General features: G+C 42.1%; 5 protein-coding genes across 5 annotated transcripts; all 5 read left to right on the top strand.

The window, feature by feature from the left end:
- Positions 1-96: 96 nt before the first annotated feature.
- On the top strand, positions 97-2835 carry LOC308380932 (trypsin-2-like; the record flags this gene model as incomplete). The annotated part of the gene is made up of 6 exons (XM_080858398.1): positions 97-136; positions 493-643; positions 864-1114; positions 1498-1634; positions 2067-2168; positions 2788-2835. 6 exons carry the CDS (start codon positions 97-99, stop codon positions 2833-2835), a joined length of 729 nt encoding a protein of 242 aa, XP_080714524.1.
- A 3821-nt stretch (positions 2836-6656) lies between these two features.
- Positions 6657-9203, top strand: LOC308380735 (interferon-inducible GTPase 5-like; the record flags this gene model as incomplete). Its single annotated transcript, XM_080858139.1, has 2 exons — positions 6657-7843; positions 9155-9203. 2 exons carry the CDS (start codon positions 6657-6659, stop codon positions 9201-9203), a joined length of 1236 nt encoding a protein of 411 aa, XP_080714265.1.
- Positions 9204-11336: 2133 nt separating this feature from the next.
- On the top strand, positions 11337-12653 carry LOC308380734 (interferon-inducible GTPase 5-like; the record flags this gene model as incomplete). Its single annotated transcript, XM_080858138.1, has 1 exon — positions 11337-12653. One exon carries the CDS (start codon positions 11337-11339, stop codon positions 12651-12653), a length of 1317 nt encoding a protein of 438 aa, XP_080714264.1.
- A 4481-nt stretch (positions 12654-17134) lies between these two features.
- Positions 17135-18412, top strand: LOC308380733 (interferon-inducible GTPase 5-like; the record flags this gene model as incomplete). The annotated part of the gene is made up of 1 exon (XM_080858137.1): positions 17135-18412. The coding sequence occupies one exon, from the start codon at positions 17135-17137 to the stop codon at positions 18410-18412; it is 1278 nt and encodes a 425-aa protein (XP_080714263.1).
- A 4614-nt stretch (positions 18413-23026) lies between these two features.
- Positions 23027-24232, top strand: LOC308380732 (interferon-inducible GTPase 5-like; the record flags this gene model as incomplete). The annotated part of the gene is made up of 1 exon (XM_080858136.1): positions 23027-24232. One exon carries the CDS (start codon positions 23027-23029, stop codon positions 24230-24232), a length of 1206 nt encoding a protein of 401 aa, XP_080714262.1.
- Positions 24233-26852: the final 2620 nt, after the last annotated feature.

The raw sequence follows: 26852 nt of genomic DNA, 5'->3' as shown, positions 1-26852 counted from the left end.
ATGTAGGCTGTGATAAAGTGATCTGAGCCTTGTCCGGTCTACATAAATACCAGCAGTCTGAGTCAGACCACCATCAACAAGAATACTTTAACAATCATGAGGTCCCTGGTCTTCCTTGTGCTCCTGGGAGCAGCTTGTGAGTATGCACCTCAATACCTAGCCTCGCCTGTTCTCAGGTGCAGAGCACATAGCTTAGTGAGCTAATGAGCACCTAGCTTAGTGAGCTAATGGGTAAGGCTGCACTTAGAATCCCAGCATGGTCAACTGAAACGTGCTGTGCCCTTGGGCGAGGCATCTAAGACTCTGCATCGTCTTAGTTCACCCAGTTGTATAAAACAAAAATAGGGTACCGGCTGGGGGTCAACCTGCAGTGGACTGTAACTGGCCTTCATGTTTAGGGAAGGATTCATCGACAGTATTTTCCGTTTATCTAAATATATGCCTATATGCCATGCAATGTCCTATTATGTTCTATAATGTTTTGTTGTGCAGTTGCTCTGGATGATGATAAGATTGTTGGAGGGTATGAGTGCCAGCCCTACTCCAAGCCCTGGACGGTGTCTCTGAACTCCGGCTACCACTTCTGTGGTGGTTCCCTGGTCAACGAGAACTGGGTTGTGTCTGCTGCTCACTGCTACAAATCGTGAGACATGAAAATCAAATGTTTTAACTGTCTGAAGGGTTAATAATGGCCTTAGAAGAAAGACCCTAGAATAGTTATGCATCTTTTAATTATCGACATCTGACATCAGCTGACGTTAGGACAAATCTTTTCAGATCTTCATGCGTGAGTTACTGAACTGTCTTCCCCTCTGATTCTGATTCTGTCAGTCGCTCACTCTCTCTATTCTTCCTTCCCCCAGCCGTGTTGAGGTTCGCATGGGCGAGCACCACATCAGAGTGACTGAGGGAAAGGAGCAGTTCATCTCCTCCTCCCGCGTCATCCGCCACCCCAATTATGACTCCTGGAACATCGACAACGACATCATGCTGATCAAGCTGAGCAAGCCCGCCACCCTCAACCAGTTCGTGCAGGCCGTGGCCCTGCCCACCAGCTGTGCCGCCGCTGGTACCATGTGCCTCGTGTCCGGCTGGGGCAACACCATGAGCTCCCGTGAGTATGCCACCATGAGGTTGACCATAACAGAACCAACCGGAATGACAGCAAGTAATTAGTTCATTTGAATCCCCTTCAATCCATGAATTACCTCATTGTGTCTCCACACCATGAGCTCCTGTGAGTTTGCCCCCCCCTGATGTTTACCTCAAGGTCAAAGCCTAGGTTATCATGTGTGTTATCAAGGTCAAAGCCTAGCTTATCATGTGTGTTATCAAGGTCGAAGCCTAGGTTATCATGTGTGTTATCAAGGTCGAAGCCTAGGTTATCATGTGTGTTATCAAGGTCGAAGCCTAGGTTATCATGTGTTTTATCAAGGTCGAAGCCTAGGTTATCATGTGTGTTCATTGTGTGATTCTCCCCTTCATTACCTCTTGCAGTTGACGATGGTGACAAGCTTCAGTGCCTGGAGATCCCCATCATCTCTGACCGTGACTGTGAAGACTCCTACCCCGGCCAGATCACCCAGTCCATGTTCTGCGCTGGATACCTGGAGGGCGGCAAGGACTCTTGCCAGGTAGGGCAAAGTGGTCCACATTTTCACCATATATTTATTTCCCCTTCCCTTCTGCCGCCCCTCCTTGGGGTTCATGCACTATACTCTGTAAAGCGCCTTGAGACAATGTCATTGTTATGGTGTTAAATAAATAAATAACATATAAATAACATATAAATATTATATAAATAACATTGAATTGATTAGGTTACTCCGATTACAGACCAGGGCAGCAAACGCAGAACAGAATGTGTGCTCAACATTCTCTCGGACGCTCTGAGACAATAAGCATGAAACTCATGAGACAGAGACAATGAGCATGAATCTCATGATTTAGATGAATCTCATGTTTCCGATGGTGTGTAAAAAATGAGTAACCATTCTCTCTCTCTCTCTCTCTCCCTCTCTCTTCATCTCTACCTCTCCCTCTCTCTCTCTCTCTCTCTGTCTCAGGGTGACTCTGGTGGCCCCGTGGTGTGCAACGGTGAGCTGCAGGGTGTTGTGTCCTGGGGATACGGCTGTGCTGAGCCCGGCCACCCTGGTGTCTACGCCAAGGTAAGATTCAGCCAATATGATTTAGAGAATAATACCGAAGGTGTACTAGTGTAATATATCTTTCTGTGCACAATATTAGTGCCTGTGGTATTGATAATAGGAATATAAGTGCTTAAAGTATTGATAATAGGAATATAATTGCTTATAGTATTGATAATAGAAATATTAGTGCCTATAGTATTGATAATAGGAATATAAGTGCTTGTAGTATTGATAATAGGAATATTAGTGCCTATTGTATTGATAATAGGAATATTAGTGCCTATAGTATTGATAATAGGAATATTATTGCCTATAGTATTGATAACAGGAATATTATTGCTTATAGTATAGATAACAGGAATTTTATATTGAAATGCTATTTGGGATACTGGTCTTGATGCACTACTCTGGATTCCACTCCCTAAATATAAATAAAAAATACTCAGACACTAATGAACCGACACAAAGAAATACAAATCATAGCATAGCTAATTTAACAGAATTATGAAACCTTTCTACTCTTCTTCGCTCTGTCAATGATCAATGATCGGAGGTCACACCCACAGAATCACAGAGACTGTTTGGTTGCTGATGACATCATGTGTTCACTAGTGCTAATCAAGCCGTCTTCCTTCAGGTCTGCCTCTTCAACAGCTGGCTCACTGAGACCATGGCCAACTACTAGATCAGGTCTGCCTCTTCAACAGCTGGCTCACTGAGACCATGGCCAACTACTAGATCAGATCTGCTTGCAATCTCACTTTAGCTCTGAGGGGCACAAGCTTGTCATCTGAATAAAATCATTAAAAATAAATGATTTGTGTACTGTGTTTTTTACAGGTCACATTTTGCATTTATTTTGTTAAAGAAAGCTACTTTAACCGTCAACCAAGTGCTTCAATGAGGCTGATCCTGACAGATCGTCTAACCCTACACCCACATTTATTTAAAAAAACATCTAAAGTATACACACATACATATACACACTGTGTAAGTGACAACTTGGCAAAACCTATGAATGCTTGCTAGACAGAGCTGCTATACCACCTATTCTAACTACCAAGTACTAAGTACTAAGTTATTATTATTATCATCATCATCATCATCATCATCATCATCATCATCATCATCATTATTATTATTATTACTATTATTATTATTACTATCATTATTATTATTAAAGTTCAGACAACTCCCACTGCAGTTTGGCATCCACATAGATACATATTACACAGCATTGCTTATAGTGGTGGTACCCAGGTAGAAATAAAGTGTATTTAAATGTGCTAAAAATGTGCTAATTAGTAACTCAGTGTACCTAATATATGTCCAATAATAAGCACTTATATGTTAATTGATGTTACGACCTATACAACCCCAAAAATATACAGAAGTGTTTTATCAGTGCATTACATAATAGTGTGCTTTCAATGTTATTACATTTTTAGTGGATTATACACTTCAGTTGGAAATATATTAGTTCAATAAGAATGTGGGGGTATTACAATTCAATTAAATAAATTAAATATGTTGTAAATATATGTATATGTTGGTGCTATTGTGCATAAATAGTAATACTCTCTTTAAAAGCGCCACCAAGATAATTTTGGTACTATCCTGACAACAGCACCAATGAACTATAAACTATTCAACAACTATGCAGATCAATGTTGAACAGAAAGTGTGCCAACCAGTAGTCAAAATATAGACCAGTCACAAATCAGCCTCATAAATCAGTCTCATAAAAAAAACTAAACTATCAATTCGGAACTCTGATGGAAAAAAAATGTCAGCATTTACGTATTCTTGTGCAACATTTAATAGACCAGCATATACAACCAAAAGCATTTATTCAAAAAAATATCTGAAGTAAAACATGCAATATGCAATCTTACTAGATGTACCCAACTATTGGGTATAGGGGAGGGTGTGTGTGTGTGAAGGATAGAGAGAGAGTGCGTGTGTGTGTCTCTGTGTGAGTGAGTGCGAGAGCGTGTGCTGTTTAAGGGGCCGATCACACCGAGACGAGTTTCTGAAAACGCGTCTCTAGGGAAACCATTGTTTTCCTATTGTAGGGTGCACCTTTTACGTGCCGCGCTTCACGTTTTGTAGCGTTTTTTAGGCACGCATGAAAGTACAAATATTCGAAACTTTTTAGTGCAAGGTCGGAGTCGCACAGCTCATCAATGTCAAACTCGGCCCAGGCAGCCAATCATATGAAGCAAGAGGCGGGCTTTACTGCTTACCCGCTTCCTTCCTGTTTTTATGCCAGTAGAATTGGTAGGAACCATAGACATATTTACATGTATATGTGTCTATGTGAACGGTGGGAATGGCAAATGCAGACGAAAGGTTAAAACTAGCGGTGTATAATTTATGATACTACATAATTCAAGGTCACCCTATTATTTATTACTAATCGGTGATCGTATGGTTGCGCACGCAGTCCCGCTCGACAGGCGCACCAGGCTGTTTTGCCAGGAGCACTTTGCCAAGGCGTTTATGAAGTGGCTGCACCTGTAGAGGCGCGTCTCTGTGTGATTGGGCCCTAAGTGTGTTTGGTGTGTGCCAGAAAGAATGTGTTTGGTTCTTTGTTTGGTTTCCTTAATTCCGCAGGCGTGTTTGTGTGCACAGCCATCAACACCAGTGAGGTCAAACTAATTAGCCTATGTGAAGCGCAACGTTTGAGTTTCCCCTGCGTGTGTGGTCATGTTTAAGGCCAACGTTTGAGTTTCCCCTGCGTGTGCGGTCATGTTTAAGGCCAACGTTTGAGTTTCCCCTGCGTGTGTGGTCATGTTTAAGGCCAACGTTTGAGTTTCCCCTGCGTGTGCGGTCATGTTTAAGGCCAACATGTGTGTGATCTGTGAAATTGTGGTACCATGTTAGAAGAGAAAAATGGTTAGTAATGCATTTAAGACCCTACATCTCTGGGGGGCATAACTAACACTGATTCTTGTATGGTGTGGTGAAGCCAGCTACCTAATAACCTAACAAAACAAATATATCCTAACAGTAACGTTCCGTAAACAAAACAAAACAGTACATGTACATCGACAAAGGTTTAACAATCTTATGTTTAGCCTAGCGTTTTCAAGCGTTTGTTGAGCCAGGTAGGAGAGAGTATGTGGATGACCTTGGATCAGGAGAGCGAGGGCTCCCCTGTGAGAATGGCTTGCATTCATTACTTTGGCGAATATGTATTCAGGATATGGTATAGAAGAATCAGAATATGCAAGAAGCATTGTAAATGTATTTATTTATTATTTCAGAAAATGAACATAGACATCATGTCGTTATTATAACATTTCGCCTTCTTGCAGGTGGAGTTACATAACCAATCCAAATCTGAATCCGAATTGTTTTTTATTTCAAAGTAAGTTTAAGCCTACCAGGAATTTGTTTTGGCATATTGGTGCAGACAATTAACATAAAAATCAGCTGACAGGAGTTGTCTTGACAGGGTTGTACTTATACTCTTAAATCAAAGACTGATGTTATTTTATTTCCTCTTCAATAAAATAGGTTGAAAGCCACACCCGCTGTTCACATCTCTGTTTCATGAGGACATGAAGGAAGCTAAGCACTTAATTGGACTGTTTTGAAGTGCAGTGCTGTTGTAGCTCACATATCATCTGTGCAACTGAGGTAAGTTAGGGATACAATTACTTCTTTTGATAGGAAATCAAAATGTGTAACTGGACTTTTAACTGGAAATCCAAGCAGGTTCTTGAATAGAGTAAATAAAATGACACTTCATCAGAATCTGAAAGCTCCATGAAGAGTAGCCGTTCTGTTTAAATGTTTTATATATTTGTAAAATGTAAGACATTTATCTTTTAAGGCAAAATCATGCCGTAACATTTTTTTTAATAAATGACCATGACTAAAAGGTGTGTGGTGATGTATGATACAATAAAACATACTAAACATATAACAACCCTATACTAAGCTGGAAAATAAAAATATGCTAAATATACTCATTGTACTTAATAAACACTGCAGAGGGAAAAGACAAGACAATGCTCAAATTCAGTTCATAAGAGCATTTACTTTGTGAAATAAACTTTTCCATTATTCTGAATGCCGTCCTAAATGTGAAAACCAAAAGTTGATCCACGAATGACGTCTTGTGAAAGCTTCATCTTCTACCAACAGGAAAGGCAAGGCAAGGCAAGGCAATTGTATTTGTATAGTATAGCGCATTACATGCACATGTGCAACTCAATGTGCTTTACATCAACAATAGCAGAAACAATAAATAATTAAAATAAAATGATAAAAAATGAATTAAGAGTAAATGAAACATGCCAAAAGAAGATGACAAACATAAAAACACAAGATAAGACAAGGAAGTCACACACATAAGCTGGGAGGGAACCAGTTTCCCAGGACTGAATTCCTTACAGACACAGATCAAAGATGAACTTAGCTTTCCCCCTGAGAGCAAAACTAAATGCCACCACAATTTGTTTCCTTCCAGATCCATACACACATTCATACACACAGATGTTGTACGAGGAAGTCATCCCAGAGCCTGCTGCTGATGCTCTTCCGATCATCACCACTGAATATGAAGGAATTGAGGAAATAATCAATATTTGCAAGAAGGATTCAGCAACCTCCAAGGTGAAAGAGAAGCTTGATCTGCTTGAAAATGTCATCTTGAATGTTGCCATAACGGGCAATACGGGCGCCGGGAAATCCTCTTACGTCAATGCTTTTAGAGGGGTGCCTGATGATGATAAGGGTTCGGCCCCGACTGGAGTGACAGAGACGACCATGGAACCCCTTATGTACCCCCATCCCACCATGGCCAATGTGCGGATCTGGGACCTGCCAGGTATCGGAAGCCCAAAGTTTAAGGCGAAGCAGTACCTCAAGGACGTCAAATTCAAAACCTTCGACTTCTTCATCATTATCACCTCTGAGAGATTTAAGGAGAATGATATCATGCTGGCTAAAGAGATTAGGAGGAAGAAGAAGTTGTTCTATTTTGTGCGCTCGAAGATTGACAATGATATACGCGCCGAAATGAAGAAAAAGAAAAAGAACTTCAGCCAAGAGGAGGTTCTCAGCCAAATCAGGGAGGACTGCAAAAAGAATCTGAAGAAAGTGGGAGACCCTAAAGTGTTTCTAGTTTCCTCCTGCGACCTCGGCAATTACGATTTCCAACTCCTGATTGACACTCTTGAGAAAGAGCTCCCAATGCACAAGAGACTGGCACTGCTTCAGTCCCTTCCTGTTTGTTCAGTGGCCATGATTGACAAGAAGACCAAGGTCCTGCAGAGGCTAATCTGGCTCATAGCATTTAGCTCCAGCGCCATTGCCATGGCCCCAGTACCAGGCTTGTCAATCGCATGTGATCTTGGAATAATGATAGCCTTCTTCCTAAGATGCCTCAAAGCCTACGGCTTGGATGACAGGTCACTCAAAATACTTTCCGAAAGAGTGGACAAGTCCACTGAAGAGCTCAAGAATCCCATGAAATCCCGCTTCAAAGATGGAGTTGACAGGAAACTTGTGATGAAGTTCCTCACCTCTACCGATTTGGGAGCGGCAATAACTATTGCGTACATTCTAAGTGCCATACCCCTTGCCGGCACTGTGGCTGCAGGAGGAGTCTCCTTTGGCACAGTCTTTCATCTACTTAACAAGGGCCTTCACGAAATGGCAGAGGATGCCAAATTAGTGCTGTTAGGTGCAGGCCTAGAAGCATCAGAACGAAAGAAGGGGTGCCGGGACAAAGACACCAAGGAGCAAGGAGCAGGAGCAGGAGCAGGAGGAGGAGGAGGAGCAGGAGCAGGAGCAGGAGCAGGAGCAGGAGCAGGAGCAGGAGACCGAGACCGAGACCGAGACCGAGACCGAGACCGAGACCGAGACCGAGCCCGAGCCCGAACCCGAGCAGGAGCAGGAGCAGGAGCAGGAGCAGGAGCAGGAGCAGGAGCAGGAGCAGGAGCAGGAGCAGGAGCAGGAGCAGGAGCAGGAGCAGGAGTAGTGCAAACTTGCATGTGAGCACAGGTTCAAAGACGTGAGACATGCTCCGTCGGAGTGTGGATGAAACTGTCTGATGTTTAATAATGAAATAGAGAGGCCTTTTACGGTTGTCACCCTTCAAACACGGAACACAATTCAAACACAGAATAAAGGATAATGCCCAAAGAAGTCTAAACATGTTGTGACATCAGACAGTCCAATGAAGGTCTGACAGAACAATGCCAATAGACGCATGGACAGGTGAAATTAAATCCTATGAAATACAAACAGAGAGACAGAGTGAACATTTATTTGATGAGGAGCATTAGAGCAAAACCATAAACAGGTGAAAATAACATAATTGTAATGTAGTGACTTGTGCATTGCCAGTTGTTATCATTCTCTTTGATTTATCATAAAATGGCCTCATAACAATACATTGTGTTTTGTGATTTTTTTCATATGCTTTGTGTGATTTACTTAATTTGTCTACGTCACTCATTATATCTACATCTAATAAGCTACACCACGAAGAAGACAAGAGCCTCTACCTGACATCTGAGCCTTTAAAGAGTGCAACACACTAATTTAAGGAAGGACTGAGCCTTTAAGGAGTGCAACACACTAGTTTAAGGAAGGACGGAGCCTTTAAGGAGTGCAACACACTAGTGTAAGGAAGGACTGAGCCTTTAAGGAGTGCAACACACTAGTGTAAGGAAGGACTGAGCCTTTGAGGAGTGCAAGACACTAGCTTAAGGAAGGACAAGAATGGAGAGGGAAACAACCACAGAGACAAACACATACATGCAGAAGGTCTTGGAGTCTAATAAAATGTTGTAATGTAATGTAATGTTGTAATGTAATGTAATGTAATGTAATGTAATGTAATGTAATGTAATGTTGTAATGTAATGTAATGTTGTAATGTAATGTAATGTTGTAATGTAATGTAATGCTATCACAGGTAAATGATCATACACAACCACAGCTCACTGGCACTCCACATTCCACATACCTTTTTTTCACTGCCAGTGTTGAGAACCAACCCAAGTTGAATGCAAGTCCGTCTCCACAGACTTGAGCTGATGAAAAGCTACGCGTCTGTACTCCATCTAGTCCGTCTCCACAGACTTCAGCTGATGAAAAGCTACACGTCTGTACTCCATCTAGGGGTGAAACCAGTGATTGACTTTGTTGGTTGATTATCCAGTCAGAGATATACATCAATGGCCTACTTACTTTGATTTTATGGATCTGCTCCGTGAACACTGAAATACAGGATTTTAGTCCAGGGTGTCCAAAGTTTTTTGTTATTTTCCTGTCTCAACTGAAACATTTACAGATTTTAGTCCTGAGTGCCAGTGCTTATGAACTAAGGATAAGTGAAACACATGAGTGACACTTGTGTAAGGGGAAAAAAAGACAATTTAATAAAAACTCGACTGACACATTCCAACTTGCACCTCAATCAAGACTGAGGGACACTTTCTCCACCTTACCTATCCTGGATATGTGACTGTTGAGTCTCATCTAAAAATAAAAACAATGTACATTTGATGGCTAACTCAACTTGTATCTCAACTTATATGTGTTTTAAATGCAAGGTATTGTTTTGTTTTTCGAAAACATTACATAGTAATTGTTCTCAGTAAGCCAAATGTATTTCCTTTACTTCCCTGTCATTAAATTGGGTATCAATCCAGTTGAGCAACATTTCAAAACATAATTTTCTTAGTACCATGACTACACTGTGAGCAGTGCTATGGCATTGTTGCTCAAATGCTTCTATGAGTACTGTATAAAGACAATATCCTACGTAAAAATTTTAATTTTAATATCTACTCACGCTATTAATTTCACACCTATTCATACTTTTGGTGACATTTTGATATGTTGAATACCATTAAAGGCAAAACAAACAGTGGAGAGACAGTAAAACACACACACACACACACACACACATACACACAAAAAAGCAGGTACCTGAAACCACATCCAACGTACCTCAACCTGGGACTCCACCCCCAGTGTCTCTGGCTTTCAATAAAGGGCAACTAGTATCATTTGAGAAGATTTACGTGAGTGATTGCTTGTTCATTCATTTCTCTCAAGGTAAGCCTGTGAGGTTTGGTTATTAATGATCTCTTAAACAGGAGTTGGTCACCCTTGTAGATATACACATTGAAAAATTAAAACATTCAGGTTAATCTGTAATCAGGTAAAAAAAATGGAGTAAAGAAGAAGAACAGAATACAGAAATGACCAATGAATTTAATAATTTCTCTGAACATATCTTGAATAAGACTCGGTTGTCGCTGTGTTTATGATTATCTGGCATCAGCCAATGGTTTAACCAGCACAGGCATTACAAAAGAGTAATCACCTACAATTACTTGTTTGTATTTGTTTGTAGTGCTGTTGTAGCTCACATATCATCTGCACAAGTTACGGATACAATTTCTTCTTTTGATAGAAAATCTAAATGTTACATTTTGCCATTTTAACTGGAAATCAAAGCAAGAGCCTTGAATTGAGTAAATTAAATTACACTCCATCAGAATATGAAAGCTCAATGAAGAGTAGCACTTCTGTTAAAATGTTTTATATATTTGTAAAATGTATGGCATTCAAAAAATCATGCCTCAAAAATATGAAATAAATGACTATGACTAAAAGGTGTGCAGTGATACATGATAAAGCAAACACAGATAACAAAGATAACAAAAAATTCAGGTCATTAGAGTCTTATATGATTTGATTACTTTGTGATATCAACTTTGCCATAACTCTGAATGCTGGACTAAATGTCAAAAAAATATTAAATGAATGATCATGACTTAAAGATGTGTAATGATATATGACAATGCAAGCACAGATAACAAAGATAACTCAAATGTAGCTCATGAGAGCATTTACTTTGACATTATTCTGAATGCAGTACTAAATGTGAAAAGCGATAGTTGATCAAACAGATGGTTTGACGTTGAGTGTGAAACTATTACAGTTAAATAAAAGATTAAGTCAGATGCTGCTATAATGAGACGGATGTCTTGTGAAAGCCACACACCCATCGGCTGGGAAGGAACCAGTTTCCCAGGACTGAACTCCTTACAGAAACATGTCAAAGATGAGTTTAGCTTTCACCCTGAGAACAAAACTAAATGCCAACACAATTTTTTTCCTTCCAGATTCACATACACATTCATACGAACAGATGTCTTACGAGAAGGTCGTCCCAGAGCCCTCTGCTGATGCTCTTCCGATCATCAACACTGAAGATGAAGAAATTAAGGAAATCATCAAGAGTTATGAGAAGACATCTGCAGATGCAGCAACCTCCAAGGTGAAAGAGAAGCTTGATTTGCTTGAAAATGTCATCCTGAACGTTGCCATAACGGGCAATACGGGCGCCGGGAAATCCTCTTACGTCAATGCTGTACGAGGGGTGCCTGATGATGGTGAGGGTTCAGCACCGACTGGGGTGACGGAGACGACCATGGAACCCCTTATGTACCCCCATCCCACCATGGCCAATGTGCGGATCTGGGACCTGCCAGGTATCGGAAGCCCAAAGTTTAAGGCGAAGCAGTACCTCAAGGACGTCAAATTCAAAACCTTTGACTTCTTCATCATTATCACCTCTGAGAGATTTAAGGAGAATGATATCATGCTGGCTAAAGAGATTATGAGAAAGAAAAAGCTGTTCTATTTTGTGCGCTCGAAGTTTGACAATGATATCCGCGCAGAGATGAAGAAAAAGAACTTCAGCCAAGAGGAGGTTCTCAGCAAAATCAGGGAGGACTGCACAAAGAATCTGAAGAAAGTGGGAGCGCCTAAGGTGTTCCTAGTGTCCTCCTGCGACCTCGGCAATTTCGATTTCCAACTCCTGATTGACACTCTTGAGGAAGAGCTCCCAATGCACAAAAGAATGGCACTGCTTCAGTCCCTTCCTGTTTTTTCAGTGGCCATGATTGACAAGAAGACCAACGCCCTGCAGAGGCTAATCTGGCTCATAGCATTTAGCTCCAGTGCCATTGCCATGGCCCCAGTACCAGGCTTGTCATTCGCATGTGATCTTGGAATAATGATAGCCTTCTTCCGAAGATGTTTCGAAGCCTTTGGCTTGGATGACAGGTCACTCAAAATCCTCTCAGCAAGAGTGGACAAGTCCACTGAAGATCTCAAGAATCCCATGAAATCACGCTTCAAAGATGGAGTTGACAGGACAATTGTGATGAAGTTCTTCGCCTCTCCCGAAATGGGCGCGGCGATAAGTATTGCGTACATTCTAAGCACCATACCCATTGCTGGCACTCTGGCTGCAGGAGGAGTCGCCTTTGGCACAATCTTTCATCTACTCAACAAGGGCCTGAATGAGATGGCAGAGGATGCCAAATCAGTGCTGTTAGGTGCAGGCCTAGAAGCATCAGAGCAAGAGAAGGAGGATGGAGGTAAAGACACCAAAGAGCAGGAACCGGAGCAGAAGCAGGGAGCCGGAGCCGGAGCCGGAGCCGTGCAAACTTGCATGTGATGACAAATTCAAAGACCTGAAACATGCTCTGCCGGAGTGTGGATCAAACTGTCTGATGTTTAATGATGAAAAAGAGAGGTCTATTAGGGTTGTCACCCTTAGCAATTACAACACGGAATAAAGGATAATGCCCAAAGAGGTCTAAACATGTTGTTACATCAGACAGTCCAATGGAGGTCTGGCAGACCAATGCCAATAGATGCATGGACAGGTGAAATGAAATCCTATGAAAAACAAACAGAGAGACTTTTTTTGTGATGAGGAATCATTAGAGCAAAACCATAAAGCATTTTGCAACCTTTTAAGGCTACCTAGGCATACATAACAGAAAGCAATGCATGTATTCTTAACAGAGTTGATGGGTAAAATAACTATATGTATTACTGTGCTGTGTGTGGAAGGAATGTACACAGCGTGTGATGGGAAAGAACATCATTGTAATGTAGTGACTTGTGCATTGTCAGTTATAGTCCTTCTCTATGATCACATAAAATGGCCGCGTAATAATACATTGTGTTTTGTGATTTGTTTTTCCATATGCTTTGTGGGACTAACTTGATTTGTCTACGTCACTCATTATATCTACATGTAATAAGCTACACCAAGAATAAGACAAGAGCCTCTACTTGACATCCTAGCCTTTAAGGAGTGCAAGACACTAGTTTAAGGAAGGGCAGGTATGGAGAGGGAAACAACCACAGACATACACATACATGCACAACCACAGCTCACTGGTACTCCACATTCCACTTACCTTTTTTTGAATGCAGGTCCGTCTCCATAGACTTGAGCTGATGAAAAGCTACACGTCTACTCCATCTAGTCCGTTTCCACAGACTTGAGCTGATGAAAAGCTACACGTCTGTACTCCATCTAGTGGTGGAACCAGAGATTGACTTGGTTGGTTGATTATCCAGTCAGAGGTGTGTACATTTGTCATGGGACTGACGGACGAACAGCCAGAGAACAAACACGATAGACCAACAGGTCGAAGGGAACACAGACGCTGAGGAACAGATCCTTTCACACGTTGATACCCAAAGGCTCGAAGCACTGGTAGATAACTGAGGAAACAGGCACAGAAGACACAGAAAGGATATGACAAGAGTCGAACTCTCTAGACTAACTAAACTAGACGCCGTAGCGTGAAACAAAACACACAAGTCAAACTTGGCTAATCTTAGAACTAAACTACAACTAAGACTATGACAAAAACAAGGGTGAACACTTCCTTAAAAGGCGGTAATACTCATTGGACGTCAGGAATATAGGATCGCGAATGTAGTCCATGAAGTGCGAGACCAGACGCAGAGTGAAGGGAGTGAGAGGTATAAGTAGGGAAGTGACAGGTGTAGGTGATTAGTACTCGGGTGAGTGTGAGCGTGGTGCAGGTGAGCGAGTGGAAACCAAAGGGGGCATGGTTGGTGCATGTCTGGACTCTGACGTAACATTATCCTCTCTTCCAGGGACCGCTCCTACGGGCCTAGGACCCTGACGTCGTCGCCGTAGTCTACCTCTAGCCCGGGGTGCCGGCATTAAAGGTGGTCGCGATCGAATGCGACGAGGAGGGCGGGATCCATAATGTCATCCCGTAGCACCCAGGCTCTTTCCTCCGGGCCAATAAGGTACTCGAGGCGACCCCGACGAAGCCGTGAATCCTGAATTTCTCGGATGGCGTAGACTCCTTCAGACATCTGCATGATGTTGATGGCGTCGGACTGCCCTCTGTAGGTGGTGGTGGCCAGACCACTCTGTAGGTGGTGGTGTCCAGACCCTCTCACTCTGCTGGAACCAGTGATTGACTGCAGGAACCATAGAGGGGGTAACCGAGGGTTAACTGAGGGGGGTAACTGAATTTCTCGGATGGCGTAGACTGGACCCTCGTCCAACAAGAGCGGCAGCAGGGATTCGTTCACGCCAGGCTGTGAGGAAGAAGGGAGAGGAGTGATCGGAGGGTGATGTGGCTTAAGAAGCAACACGTGAAAGACAGGGTGAATACAGTGGTGAGGTGGTAGTTGCAGCTTATATGTGACATCATTGATCTGAGATATTATGGGAAGGGACCAATAAAGCGAAGACGTAGCTTGCGGGAAGGCAGTCGCATCCGGATGTCCTGGGATCGTACTCACCTTCCTGGTCCATACTGATACCGGCTGGTCTGATGTAGGAACTTCATGCGATCCGTATGGAACTTGCATTTCTCGGCCTTGGCATACAGGTGGTGTTCACGAAGCTTGAGGAGTACCTGAGACACATGCTGAATGTGTTCAGTCTCTTTCCGGGAGTATATCAGAATGTCGGCAATGTAGATAATCACGAATTGATTTAAGTACTCCTGGAACACGTCGTCCATGAAACAGAAGGGACGAGGGGAAGCGAGCAACGATTCTAAACGGTGATCCGGTTAAGGGCACGGTAGTCAATACAGGGCCGAAGTCCTCCCTCCTTCTTCTTGATGAAGACGAAATTCGAGGCTGCCGGTGATGTCGAGGGTCGTATGTAGCCCTGCTAAAGAGCATGGCCTTACTCTCTGGTAGGGCGAGAGGGTAAACCCTCCTTTAAGGCACAGGCTCAAGATGGCTGTGGCTAAAAAGAGGGGAGCCATGGAGTTTGGTAGCTAGCTAGCCGTCTGGACACAAGCTGGGGTCTGATCAGCCCCGACTGGGTCACCTGGAGGAGGGCGTATGACAGGGGTATCCAATTAAAATTCTAAGGGGTCCAGTTTCAAAAATGTTCCTCAAGCTTGGGTTCCGGAGGCCTATCACACATTTTTTATGACCGTTGATTTCACTGATATAGGACTGCATGTGTTTTATGTACCAACAGTCAAGGTGTGCATTATGATTCAGGGGCATATTTAGCCAATATGAGTATAGGCGCTAGTAGTATCTGTTTGGTCAACAACTGACTATCAGATCAAATGAAGGTCTACATTTCAATAATATTTCAATAGTGTTTATTGTGTTTTTTCATATTATTAACATTAAACATAGTGTCCAGCATATTCCCTAGCAAAGTTTCAGCTTTTTTTCGCAGTTCGGATTCGAGAGGGTTATTTTGATCAAATTCTTTGTGCTTCATATCGTAGTGGCGTTTCACGTTGACGAGTGCCACCGTCTCAGAGCATATCAGGCACACATGCTTACAGCTGCGCGCAGGCAGAATGAACATGTACACGTCTGTCCACTCTTCTTTTAAAGCTCGGTTCTCGCTGTCTACCTTTCTCTTCTTAGAGCATGCCATCTTTCTCTTCAACCGCAAACTGCAATGAATCTTTCCCTCTCAACTCTCACGCACTATTTTCTTCAGTCAAATTGTCTGCAGCTCTTGCGTGCACCAGTCCCACAGCTCGCAGCTTTAAAAGTGAGCAGTGCTGCGTAGAGTAGGCTATCATCTGATTGGCTACTGGCATTATAAAGTTTAAACAAAAGCATAGCCTACCATAAAGTTATGGTTCATTTAATGTATTTAACCCAAACATCAGTTGTTAAAACCGCTTGGTCAAATTATTTAAAAAAACATTTATTTTTTGTTGCAATTGTGTCTCGGTCCGGAGACGAGGTCAGTTGGGTCCGGACCCGGACCGCGGTCCGCCTATTGCCGACCCCTGGCGTATGATGTTGAAAGACCCGAAACGTCCAATGATTCCAGGAACATCACTTTAGATGTGTCCAGATTAGGCATCAGTAGATCTATGTACACAGCCAAGTTTCAGATTTGATCTGCCATGTCCAGACAGGTTGAAAGCCACACCCACTGTCCATGTCTCTGTTTAATGAGGGTATGAAGGAAGTTAAGCACTTGTTTGAAATGTTTTGTAGTGCAGTGCTGTTGCAGCTCTCATATCATCTGTGCAACTAAGGTAAGTTATGGATTCAATTACTTCATTTGAAAATCAAAATGTTACATTTAGACATGTTAACTGGAAATCCAAGCAAGTGACACTCCAACAGATTCTCAAAGCTTCATGAATAGTAGCACTTCTGTTAAAATATTTTATTATACTGTATTTGTGAAATGTAAAGCATTAAGAAATCATGCCTTTAAAATATTCAATGAATGATCATGACTAAAAGGTGTGTAGTGATATATGATAAAGCAAACACAGGTAACAAAGATAACTCAAATTCAAATCATAAGAGCATTTACTTTGTGAAATAAACCTTTCCATTATTCTGAATGCAGTACTAAATGTGAAAAAGCAATAGTTGATCCAACAGATTTTGACAATGAATGTGAAACTATTAGAGTTCAAATAAAGATTCAGTCATATGCTGCTAGAATGAGATGGACGTCTTGTGAAAGCTTTATCTCCCACCATCAGGGAAGTCACACACACATCAGCTGGGAAGGAACTGAATTCTGAACAGACACAGGTCAAAGATGGTCAAAGATGGACTTAACTTTCACTCTGAGAACAAAACTGAAAGCCAACACGTTTTTTTCCCCTTACAGATTCACATACACATTTATACAAACAGATGTCGTACGAGGAAGTCATCCCAGAATCCTCTGCTGATGCTCTTCCGCTCATCAACAGTGATGATGAAGAAATTGAGGAAATCATCAAGTGTTGCAAGAACACTTCTTCAGACGCAGCAACCTCCAAGGTGAAAGAAAAGCTTGACTCGCTTGAAAATGTCATCTTGAACGTTGCCATAACAGGCAATACTGGCGCTGGGAAATCCTCCTACGTCAATGCTGTACGAGGGGTGCCTGATGATGATAAGGGTTCAGCACCGACTGGAGTGACAGAGACGACCATGGAACCCCTTATGTACCCCCATCCCACCATGGCCAATGTGCGGATCTGGGACCTGCCAGGTATCGGAAGCCCAAAGTTTAAGGCGAAGCAGTACCTCAAGGACGTCAAATTCAAAACCTTCGACTTCTTCATCATTATCACCTCTGAGAGATTTAAGGAGAATGATATCATGCTGGCTAAAGAGATTATGAGGAAGAAGAAGCTGTTCTATTTTGTGCGCTCGAAGATTGACAATGATATCCGCGCAGAGATGAAGAAAAAGAACTTCAGCCAAGAGGAGGTTCTCAGCAAAATCAGGGAGGACTGCACAAAGAATCTGAAGAAAGTGGGAGCGCCTAAAGTGTTCCTAGTTTCCTCCTGCGACCTCGGCAATTTCGATTTCCAACTCCTGATTGACACTCTTGAGGAAGAGCTCCCAATGCACAAAAGAATGGCACTGCTTCTGTCCCTTCCTGTTTGTTCAGTGGCCATGATTGACAAGAAGACCAAGGCCCTGCAGAGGCTAATCTGGCTCATAGCATTTAGCTCCAGCACCATTGCCATGGTCCCAGTACCAGGCTTGTCATTCGCATGTAATCTTGGAATAATGATAGCCTTCTTTCAAAGATGCTTCGAATCCTTCGGCTTGGATGACAGGTCACTCAAAATCCTATCCGAAAGATTGGACAAGTCCACTGAAGATCTCAAGAATCCCATGAAATCACGCTTCAAAGAAGGAGTTGACAGGAAAGTTGTGATTAAGTTTTTTACCACTGCAGAAATGGGAGCGACGGTAACTATTGCATATATTCTCAGCACCATACCCGTTGTTGGCACTCTGGCTACAGGAGGAGTCTCCTTTGGCACACTCTATTATCTACTCAACAAGGGCCTTAAAGAGATGGCAGAGGATGCCAAATCAGTGCTGTTAGGTGCAGGCCTAGAAGCATCAGAGCAAGAGAAGGAGGATCAAGATGAGGACACCAAGGAGCAGGAACCGGAGAAGGAGCCATAGCCGGAGAAGGAGCAGGAGCTGGAGCAGGAGCAGGAGCAGGAGCAGGAGCAGGAGCAGGAGCAGGAGAAGGAGCAGGAGCAGGAGCAGGAGCAAGTGCAAGGAGAGAAGAGCAGGAGCAAGGAGAGGGGAGCAGGAGCCACAGCAGGAGCAGGAGCAAGGAGAGGGGAGCAGGAGCAGGAGCAGGAGCAAGGAGAGGGGAGCAGGAGCAGGAGCAGGAGCAGGAGCAAGGAGAGGGGAGCAGGAGCAGGAGCAAGGAGAGGGGAGCAGGAGCCACAGCAGGAGCAGGAGTAGGAGCAAGAATGATGAGGAATCATGAGATCAAAACCATAAAGCATTTTGCAACCTTTAAGGATACTTAAGCAAACATAACAGGAAGTTGATGGGTATAATAACTGTTTGTATTACTGTGCTCTCTAGTGTGTGGAACGAATGTATACTGCGTGTGATGGAAAAGAACATCATTTTAATGTAATGACTTGTGCATTGTCAGTTATACTCCTTCTCTATGATTCTGTCCCACAATTGTGCACATTGGCGCCTCTGGTGGCCAAAAGGACATTATCACGGACTTGGTGTACTTTATGTTCAAAGGTGCCTTTGTTTTCTTTGTGTGCCCTCACATGTTTCCCATTATGTGTCCTTACCTGTTTCCCATTTTGTGCCCTTTGTCTCAATTAGCTAGGAGATAAATACCTGGCTAGGTCCCTCGCCTTTATCGGGTCGTTAGTCTTTGCACAAAGACAAGCAGCCCTCTCATGCACTCGGGTGCCTCTGCTTTAGCTAGTTTTGGGGTGGTGTCTCGTTGCGGTTCTCAAGCTCTTTTGTATCACTAACTGAGTAGTGCTCTCAAGCACTTTTCCCCCTCTAGCTATAGCTAGTCACATGTTTCAGGTTAGTGTCTCGTGGCGGTTCTCAAGCCGCTTTTGGCTTCTTGAAGCCTGCCTCTGGTATCTTCTGTTCAGGTCCGTCTGAAAGCTACACTTTTGAATTCCTTTAGTTAATGGCCTTTTGCCCTGTTCTGGATCTTTTGTGTTTTTCGGGTGTCCACTATTTGAAATTAAAAGAAACTTAAGTTTGAAACGTCATCTCTCAATTGGTTCCTCACTAACACACTTGGCTAAAGCGCTGGGTCCCAAATCCAGCGACTTGGATTCAATCCCTGACAGAAGCCTGACAGATTCTTAATAAAATGGTCGCATAATAAAACATTGTGTGTTTTGTGATTTTTTTCCATATGCTTTGTGTGATTTACTTAATTTGTCTATGCCACTAATTATATCTACATGTAATAAGCTACACCAAGAACAAGACAAGAGCCTTTAACCGACATATGAGCCTTTAAGGAGTGCAAGACACTAGTTTAAGGAAGGACATAGCCTTTAAGGAGTGCAACACACTAGTTTAAGGAAGGGCAGGTATGAAGAGGGAAATAACCACAGAGACATACACATACATGCAGAAGCTCTTGGAGTCTAATGGAATGTGTAATGTGATGTTATCCCTGGCAAATGATCATACAGTTGATTATCCAGTCAGAGATGCCCTACTTACTTTGATTTTATGGAACTGCTCCATGAACACTGAAATACACTGAAATACAGAACTTTAGTCAGGAGGGTCCAAAGTTTTCTGTTCTTTTCCTCTGACTGAACTGAAACATTTTCTGATTTTAGTACTGAGTGCCAGTGCTTATGAACTAAGGATAAGTGAAACACATGAGTGACACTCGTGTAAGGGGAAAAAAGACAATTTAATAAAACTTGACTGACACATTCCAACATGCACCTTCATCAAGACTGAGGCACATTTTCTCCACCTTACCTATCCGGTTCTTCTCATAATGCTTTCATAAGTTGGGAAATATTTAATCTATCAAAAAGGATATAAGGTCACTATTGGGGCTATGGAAGCACTGAGGTCTGTTATGAGACTGTTGAGACTCATCTATTAAGCATGATGCTGTGCTTATGATGGGCTGCCTGCTTTCTTCTGATGGAGTTCCTGAGTGCCACATAGAGATACTGTGCTATTAGAGATAATGTGCCACATATAGATACTCTTAGACTACATAAGGTTATGAATCGGAACTCTAGCAAGACACTGTGTTGTTTCATCAAAGTTCTATATTAGATATGAATTCCATCACCATGGCCATTTCCATTTCTAGTAGGTTGCCATGGTTGCATTTGTGTCTTCTATTAGTATCTCAACACATGTCTGCTATTGCTTTTCTCAAGAACATTCCATAAATGCTTTCAGTAAGTAAGAAATAAATCCCCTTGCTTCCCTGACGGTAAATGGGGTATCAATCCGGTCGAGCAACATTTCAAAACATCATTTTTTTTTAAGTACCATGGTTTAGCTGTAAGCAGTGTTGTGGAATTGTTACACAATGCCTCCAGACGTGTGTACTGTATTAGGAGAATATCCTATGTGAAATGAAAACATAATTGCAATAGTTATTCACACTTTTCATTTTATACCTATTCACACTTTTAGTGACATGTTGAAATGTTGAATACCATTATAGGCAAAACAAACAATGGACAGCAGGAAAAACACACACACACACACACACACACACACACAAAAGGAGGTACCTGAAACCACATCCAACGTACCTCAACCTGGGACTCCACCCCCAGTGTCTCTGGCTTTCAGTAAAGGGCAACTAGTATGACTTCATTTGGCAAGTTTTACGTTGGTGATTGCTTGTTCGTTCATTTCTCTCAAGGTAAGCCTGTGAGTTTTGATTATTTAATGATCTCTTAAACAGGAGATTGTCAGCCTTGTAGATATACATATAGGAAATTAAAGCTTTAAGATTAATAGCAAAAAGTGAGTAAAGAAGAAAAAAGAAAACACAAATGATCAATACATTTGATCATTTCTCTCAACATATCCTGAATTAGTCTCCTACATGTATTTGAGAAATTGAATGTATAGATTTTTCTCTCATTGAAACGTCATTACCATGTAAGTGTTGATTGTCAGTCTTTTTACAATCATATCTCAATGTGGTTTCTTATCCGACGTTAAAACCAACCGTTTACTCCACAGAACACATAGCAGGTGGTAGACAGACACCACAAGACAGACCAGATCTGGGATCAGACCAGAGACCAGGACAGGCATCACAAAAGAGTAATCACCCACACTCCAACAGGCATCACACATATTCCATTGATGTCCTCCATGGTAGGTGTTGTCTAATTGGAGCCTGTACGCTGGTCAGTGCAAAACAAATGTTAAACTCATATGCTCACTCTGCCTAATGATTCCTTTGTTTTAAATTTTGACTGATATTTTCAGACCACAGCATTCAGCATTTTGCAGACAATTTACTCAGCTGAAGTTCAACTCCTGGTGTATGTCTAGCGAAAGGTAAGAGATTTGATTTTTATCAACAGAACAGTACAAAGTGTGTGGAATGCACTGTGTGTGTTTACAGGCAGAGGCTAAAGGGCTGTTCAATGAAACCGACTTACGGAGGTCGTTAGTGAAGTGTGTTTAGAGTCTACTCTGCTGTATCTTTTATAATATTATCACTTATAGAGGCCATTGGCTAAGTGTGTCTACAGTCAAAACTACTGTATCTTTCAGTGATTTGGCTTAGTGATTTGGCTTAAATGTATAACATTTATATATACAAAATTCTATCAAGTTCCCTATGTAGATAATTTGACATTAAAGCATGGTAAAACTTTTGACACTACATTCCCAGTCATTCTATGTTAGTAACCTTTACAACAGTGTTCCCAGCACTAGAATTCAGTTTACCTCTAATTTGTATTATGGGCTGCGGCACAAGTGGCAGCATCCCAACCAAGTGAGGGTCCATGTGCCTCCTAATCTCTCTCCCAATCTCTCTCCCAATCCCTCTCCCAATCCCTTTCCAAATCCCTTTCCCAATCCCTCTCCCAATCCCTCTCCCTTTCCAAATCCCTTTCCTAATCCCTCTCCCAATCCCTCTCCCAATCCCTTTCCAAATCCCTTTCCCAATCCCTCTCCCAATCCCTCTCCCTTTCCAAATCCCTTTCCTAATCCCTCTCCCAATCTCTCTCCCAATCCCTTTCCAAATCCCTTTCCCAATCCCTCTCCCAATCCCTCTCCCTTTCCAAATCCCTTTCCTAATCCCTCTCCCAATCTCTTTTCCAATCCCTCTCCAAATCCCTTTCCCAATCTCTCTCCCAATCCCTTTCCCAATCCCCCTCCCAATCCCTTTCCCAATCCCCTCTCCCAATCCCTTTCCCAATCCCGTTCCCAATCTCTCTCCTAATCCCTTCCCCAAACTCTCTCCCAATCCCTTTCCCAATCCCTCTCCCAATCTCTCTCATTTCATGTCACCCCATATTGTCCTATCCAAATAAAGTCAAAAATGCTTTTTAATCAGCTGTTTTGGGGTGTTTATATCAGGGCTGATCATGCATGGACATTTGTCATTGCCTCTTCTGTTATTGTAATTATGATAATTACAAACATACAAGTAACGAACAAAAAAAGTAATGTTTCCTTTCTAGCATTTTGTTGTTAATTCCACAGTAAAGAACAGTATTTCAGCTCTGGCATGTCTGATTATAGCTCTTAATAGTTGTCTCTGTTTTCAGAGCCGCCATGTCAGGTGATTTAGATAATGTTGCAGAGCCTGACTGTGACATTGGCACAGACATTTACAATGAAGGTGACAAAGCGGACATTGCTAAGGGATTTTCACGGCCTCCACAAGAGTTCCAGGAGGACATCAAGAGTCTGGATCATGTGACACTCAACATAGCTGTAACTGGAAGTACAGGAGCAGGAAAGTCCACCTTTGTGAACGCCATACGGGGACTGGGTAACGATGATGAGGGAGCAGCCGACACTGGAGTGACGGAAACCACAAGGATTCCCACGGCATACCCACATCCCACAATGCCAAATGTCACCGTTTGGGATCTGCCAGGTATCGGTACTCCCAAGTTCAACGCCAAGACGTATCTGTCCGACATGCACTTTGAGCGCTTTGACTTCTTCATCATCATCACCTCAGAGAGGTTCAAAGAGAATGACATAAACCTGGCCAAAGCAATCAGGAAGAAGAAAAAACTGTTTTATTTCATTCGCTCAAAGATTGACAATGACATCAATGCAGAAAGCAAAAGAAGAGACTTCAATGAAGAAGAGTTGTTATCTAGGATCAGAGAAGACTGTAAGAAGAACTTGAAAAGTGTTGGAAACCCACAGGTTTTTCTGATATCCTCCTTTAACTTCGAAGATTATGATTGGAACAGGTTGATGGACACTCTGGAAAGAGAACTCCCCGACAACAAGAAACACGCCCTCATTCTGTCCCTTCCAGTCTACTCCATGGAGGCCTTGCAGAGGAAGAAGAGGCATTTTCAGAGGATGATTTGGCTTACAGCCTTTGGCTCTGCTGCTGTAGCCCTCTTTCCTATCCCTGGTCTGACGGTGGCGTGTGATTATGGCGTTGTCACTGCATTTCTAAGAAACATTTTCAGATCTTTTGGGCTTGAAGATACCGCTCTACAGATCCTTGCAAAGAGGGTGAAAATGAACTGGCAGGACTTGAAAACTGAAATGACATCCAGGTTTAAGGATGGAGTCACAACTAAGGTGGTAAATTCTTTTTTCAAAACGCCTTCAGTGGCCTTCATCATGACCCTCAAAGCACTCCTGAACACCGTGATCATAGCCGGACACCTGCCTGCTGGAGCCGTGACAGTAGGCATCATCCACCACCTGCTCAATAAAGGCCTCAGAGAAATGGAGAATGATACCATATCTGTGCTGAAGAAGGCACGACTGCTGCAGCAAGAGTAGATTCCATATCCTCTATATGGTGGGGGGATCTATGGGTCTATCTCAGTGAGGCAACACCACCAAGCAAAGAACACTGGAAAAGTATGTGTTTGGAATCAACTGTATGATAGTGTGTTTGTGTTTTTTGATATACTCTCTTTCAAAATCTAATTCTGTACATTAATGTGAATATTTTGCCGCAAACGCTCACATATTAACATGTGTGGAACATGTGTTCCTCTAAAACTGTAAATAGGTTGAGGTTCACATGTAAGGATTGTAAATAGAAGCTGTAAAGTTTGAAATCACGGGCCGGTAATCTTTAGATCATAACACACAGATGGACTTCTAGTTTCATATACTCTGCAGTTGTGTGTGGGTCAGCTGTATACAGAACATGTCATCAAGAACATTCCAGGGCCTCTGCACTGTTCCACGGCTTGACTTTTCTTACACCCATCCTGACGCTCTTGTCTTTGCCCTCTCTCTCTCTTTATCTCTCTCTGCTTTTCCCCACATGGGTTAAAGAAATGGCAGGAAATGGAATTAAGGGTACATAAGTTTTGTATGGCATTGCAAGAAAATAACCTTCTCTTATTTGGTTTCATTTGAATGGTCTCAGTGTAAGTGGTGTGGAGTGGTCTCAGTCCTGCATCTGAAAAGATTTGTTTTCAATAAAGAAACATTCTGACCCCTATAGGCAACAACTAAGCCCTCTCTGGAGGAAGCATACCCCTCCATTTTTTTTTTAATAACTCCATGTATGAATCCTGTCTGTGGGATCCTGGCAAAAAAGCATTCTGAGTATTCTGTAGCCAGACACTCCCTCTCCTATAATCCTCTGAGCAGCCAAGTATGTCCATCCCCCCTGGGTGTTTAAGTGTTTCATATGTCTTCTCTTAGGTATTTGGGACTTTTGATTGTTCATTTTAGATGAATGTAAATGTCTGAATTTGTAACTGAATAAGTGCACATGTATTGAGATATCGTCTTGTTCATGAGAGATTCACACCCCTATTAGATATGAATTGCACCACCATGGCCATTTCCATTTCTAAGAGGTTGCCATGGTTGCATTTGTGTCTTCCATTGTTGGCTCTCACTGGCATGCATCATGTCATTATGCCACCATCTAGAAATGTACATTTGATGGAAAACTCAACTTGTATCTCAACTCATGTCTGTTTTCGTGCAAGGTATTGTTTTTTTCAAGAACATTCCATAAATGTTTTCAGTAAGTAAAAAAAAAATCCCTTGCTTCCCTGTCGGTAAATGGGCTATCAATCCAGTCGAGCAACATTTCAAAACAACATTTTTGTAAGAACCATGGCTTAGCTGTAAGCAGTGCTGTGGCATTGTTGCATAAAGCTTCTAGATGATTTGTACTGTATTAGGAGAATATCCTACGTGAAATGAAAATATAATTGCAATACTTTTGATTTCACACCTACTCACACTTTAAGTGACATGTTGATTTGTTGAATGTCATATAAGGCAAAACAAACAATTGAGAGTCAGAAACACACACACACACACACAAAAGGAGATAACTGAAACCACATCCAACGCACCTCAACCTGGGACTCCACCCCCAGTGTCTCTTGTTTACAAAGAAAGGCAACCAGTATAACTTCATTTGGCAAGTTTTATGTGAGTGATTGCTTGTTTATTCATTTCTCCCAAGGTAAGCCTGTGAGTTTTGGTTATTTATTGATCTCTTAAATAAGAGTTGGTCACCCTTGTAATAAATTTGATCATTTCTCTCAAAATGTCTATTACAGTCATTTGACAAATGTAATTAATATATGTTTTTTCTCATTTAAAAACAACATTACTATGTAAGTGCTGGGTGCCAGTGTTTTTACAAACATATCTCAATGTGGTTGCTTATCCGACGTTAAAGACAGGCTAGATCTGGGATCAGACCAGAGACCAGGACAGGCATCACAAAAGAGTCACTCCAACAGGCGTCACACATATTCCATTGATGTCCTCCATGGTAGGTGTTTTCTCAATGGAGCCTGTAAGCTGGTCAGTGGAAACAAATCTCAAACTCCTATCCTCACTCTGCCTAATGATACACGCTGATATTTTCAGACCACGGCATTCAGCAATTTGCAGACAAATTACTTGGCTGAAGCTGCAGACAAATCACTTACATGGTATATGTCTGGAAAAGGTAAGAGAGTTTCTTTGTAACAAAGTACAGTACAAACAGAAATGTTGTTAGGAATGAACTGTAGGTGTTTACAGGCAGAGTCTAAAGGGATGTTCAAAGAAATCGAATTACAGAGGCCGTTAGTGGAGTATGTCAACAGTCAAATCTGCTGTATCTTCCATAATATTATCACTTAACTTGACTCTGCGTCTGCTAGCCAAATAGAGTACTATACTATAATTGGTAATATCATGAAAGATACAGCAGATTTGACTGTAGACACACTTCAGAAGAAGCCAGAAACGTAATGCTGTGGCTTAAATGCAATTGGGGCCTGAATAGCAGGATTTAAATAGAATAATAATAATAAATAATGTAACAACAATAAAAGTAAATTGTCCTGAAAATGTCCTGATTAAATCAGTCATGATCTGTGGTGTTACACTGGACTGCAGATGGGTCATGGTGTTGACCCAGCAGGTT

The sequence above is a fragment of the Sprattus sprattus genome, assembly GCF_963457725.1.
Source record: "Sprattus sprattus genome assembly, chromosome: 19".
Taxonomy (NCBI): Eukaryota; Metazoa; Chordata; class Actinopteri; order Clupeiformes; family Clupeidae; genus Sprattus; species Sprattus sprattus.
The sequence above is the reverse complement of the archived record's forward strand: the minus strand, read 5'-3'. Positions and strand labels throughout refer to the sequence as shown.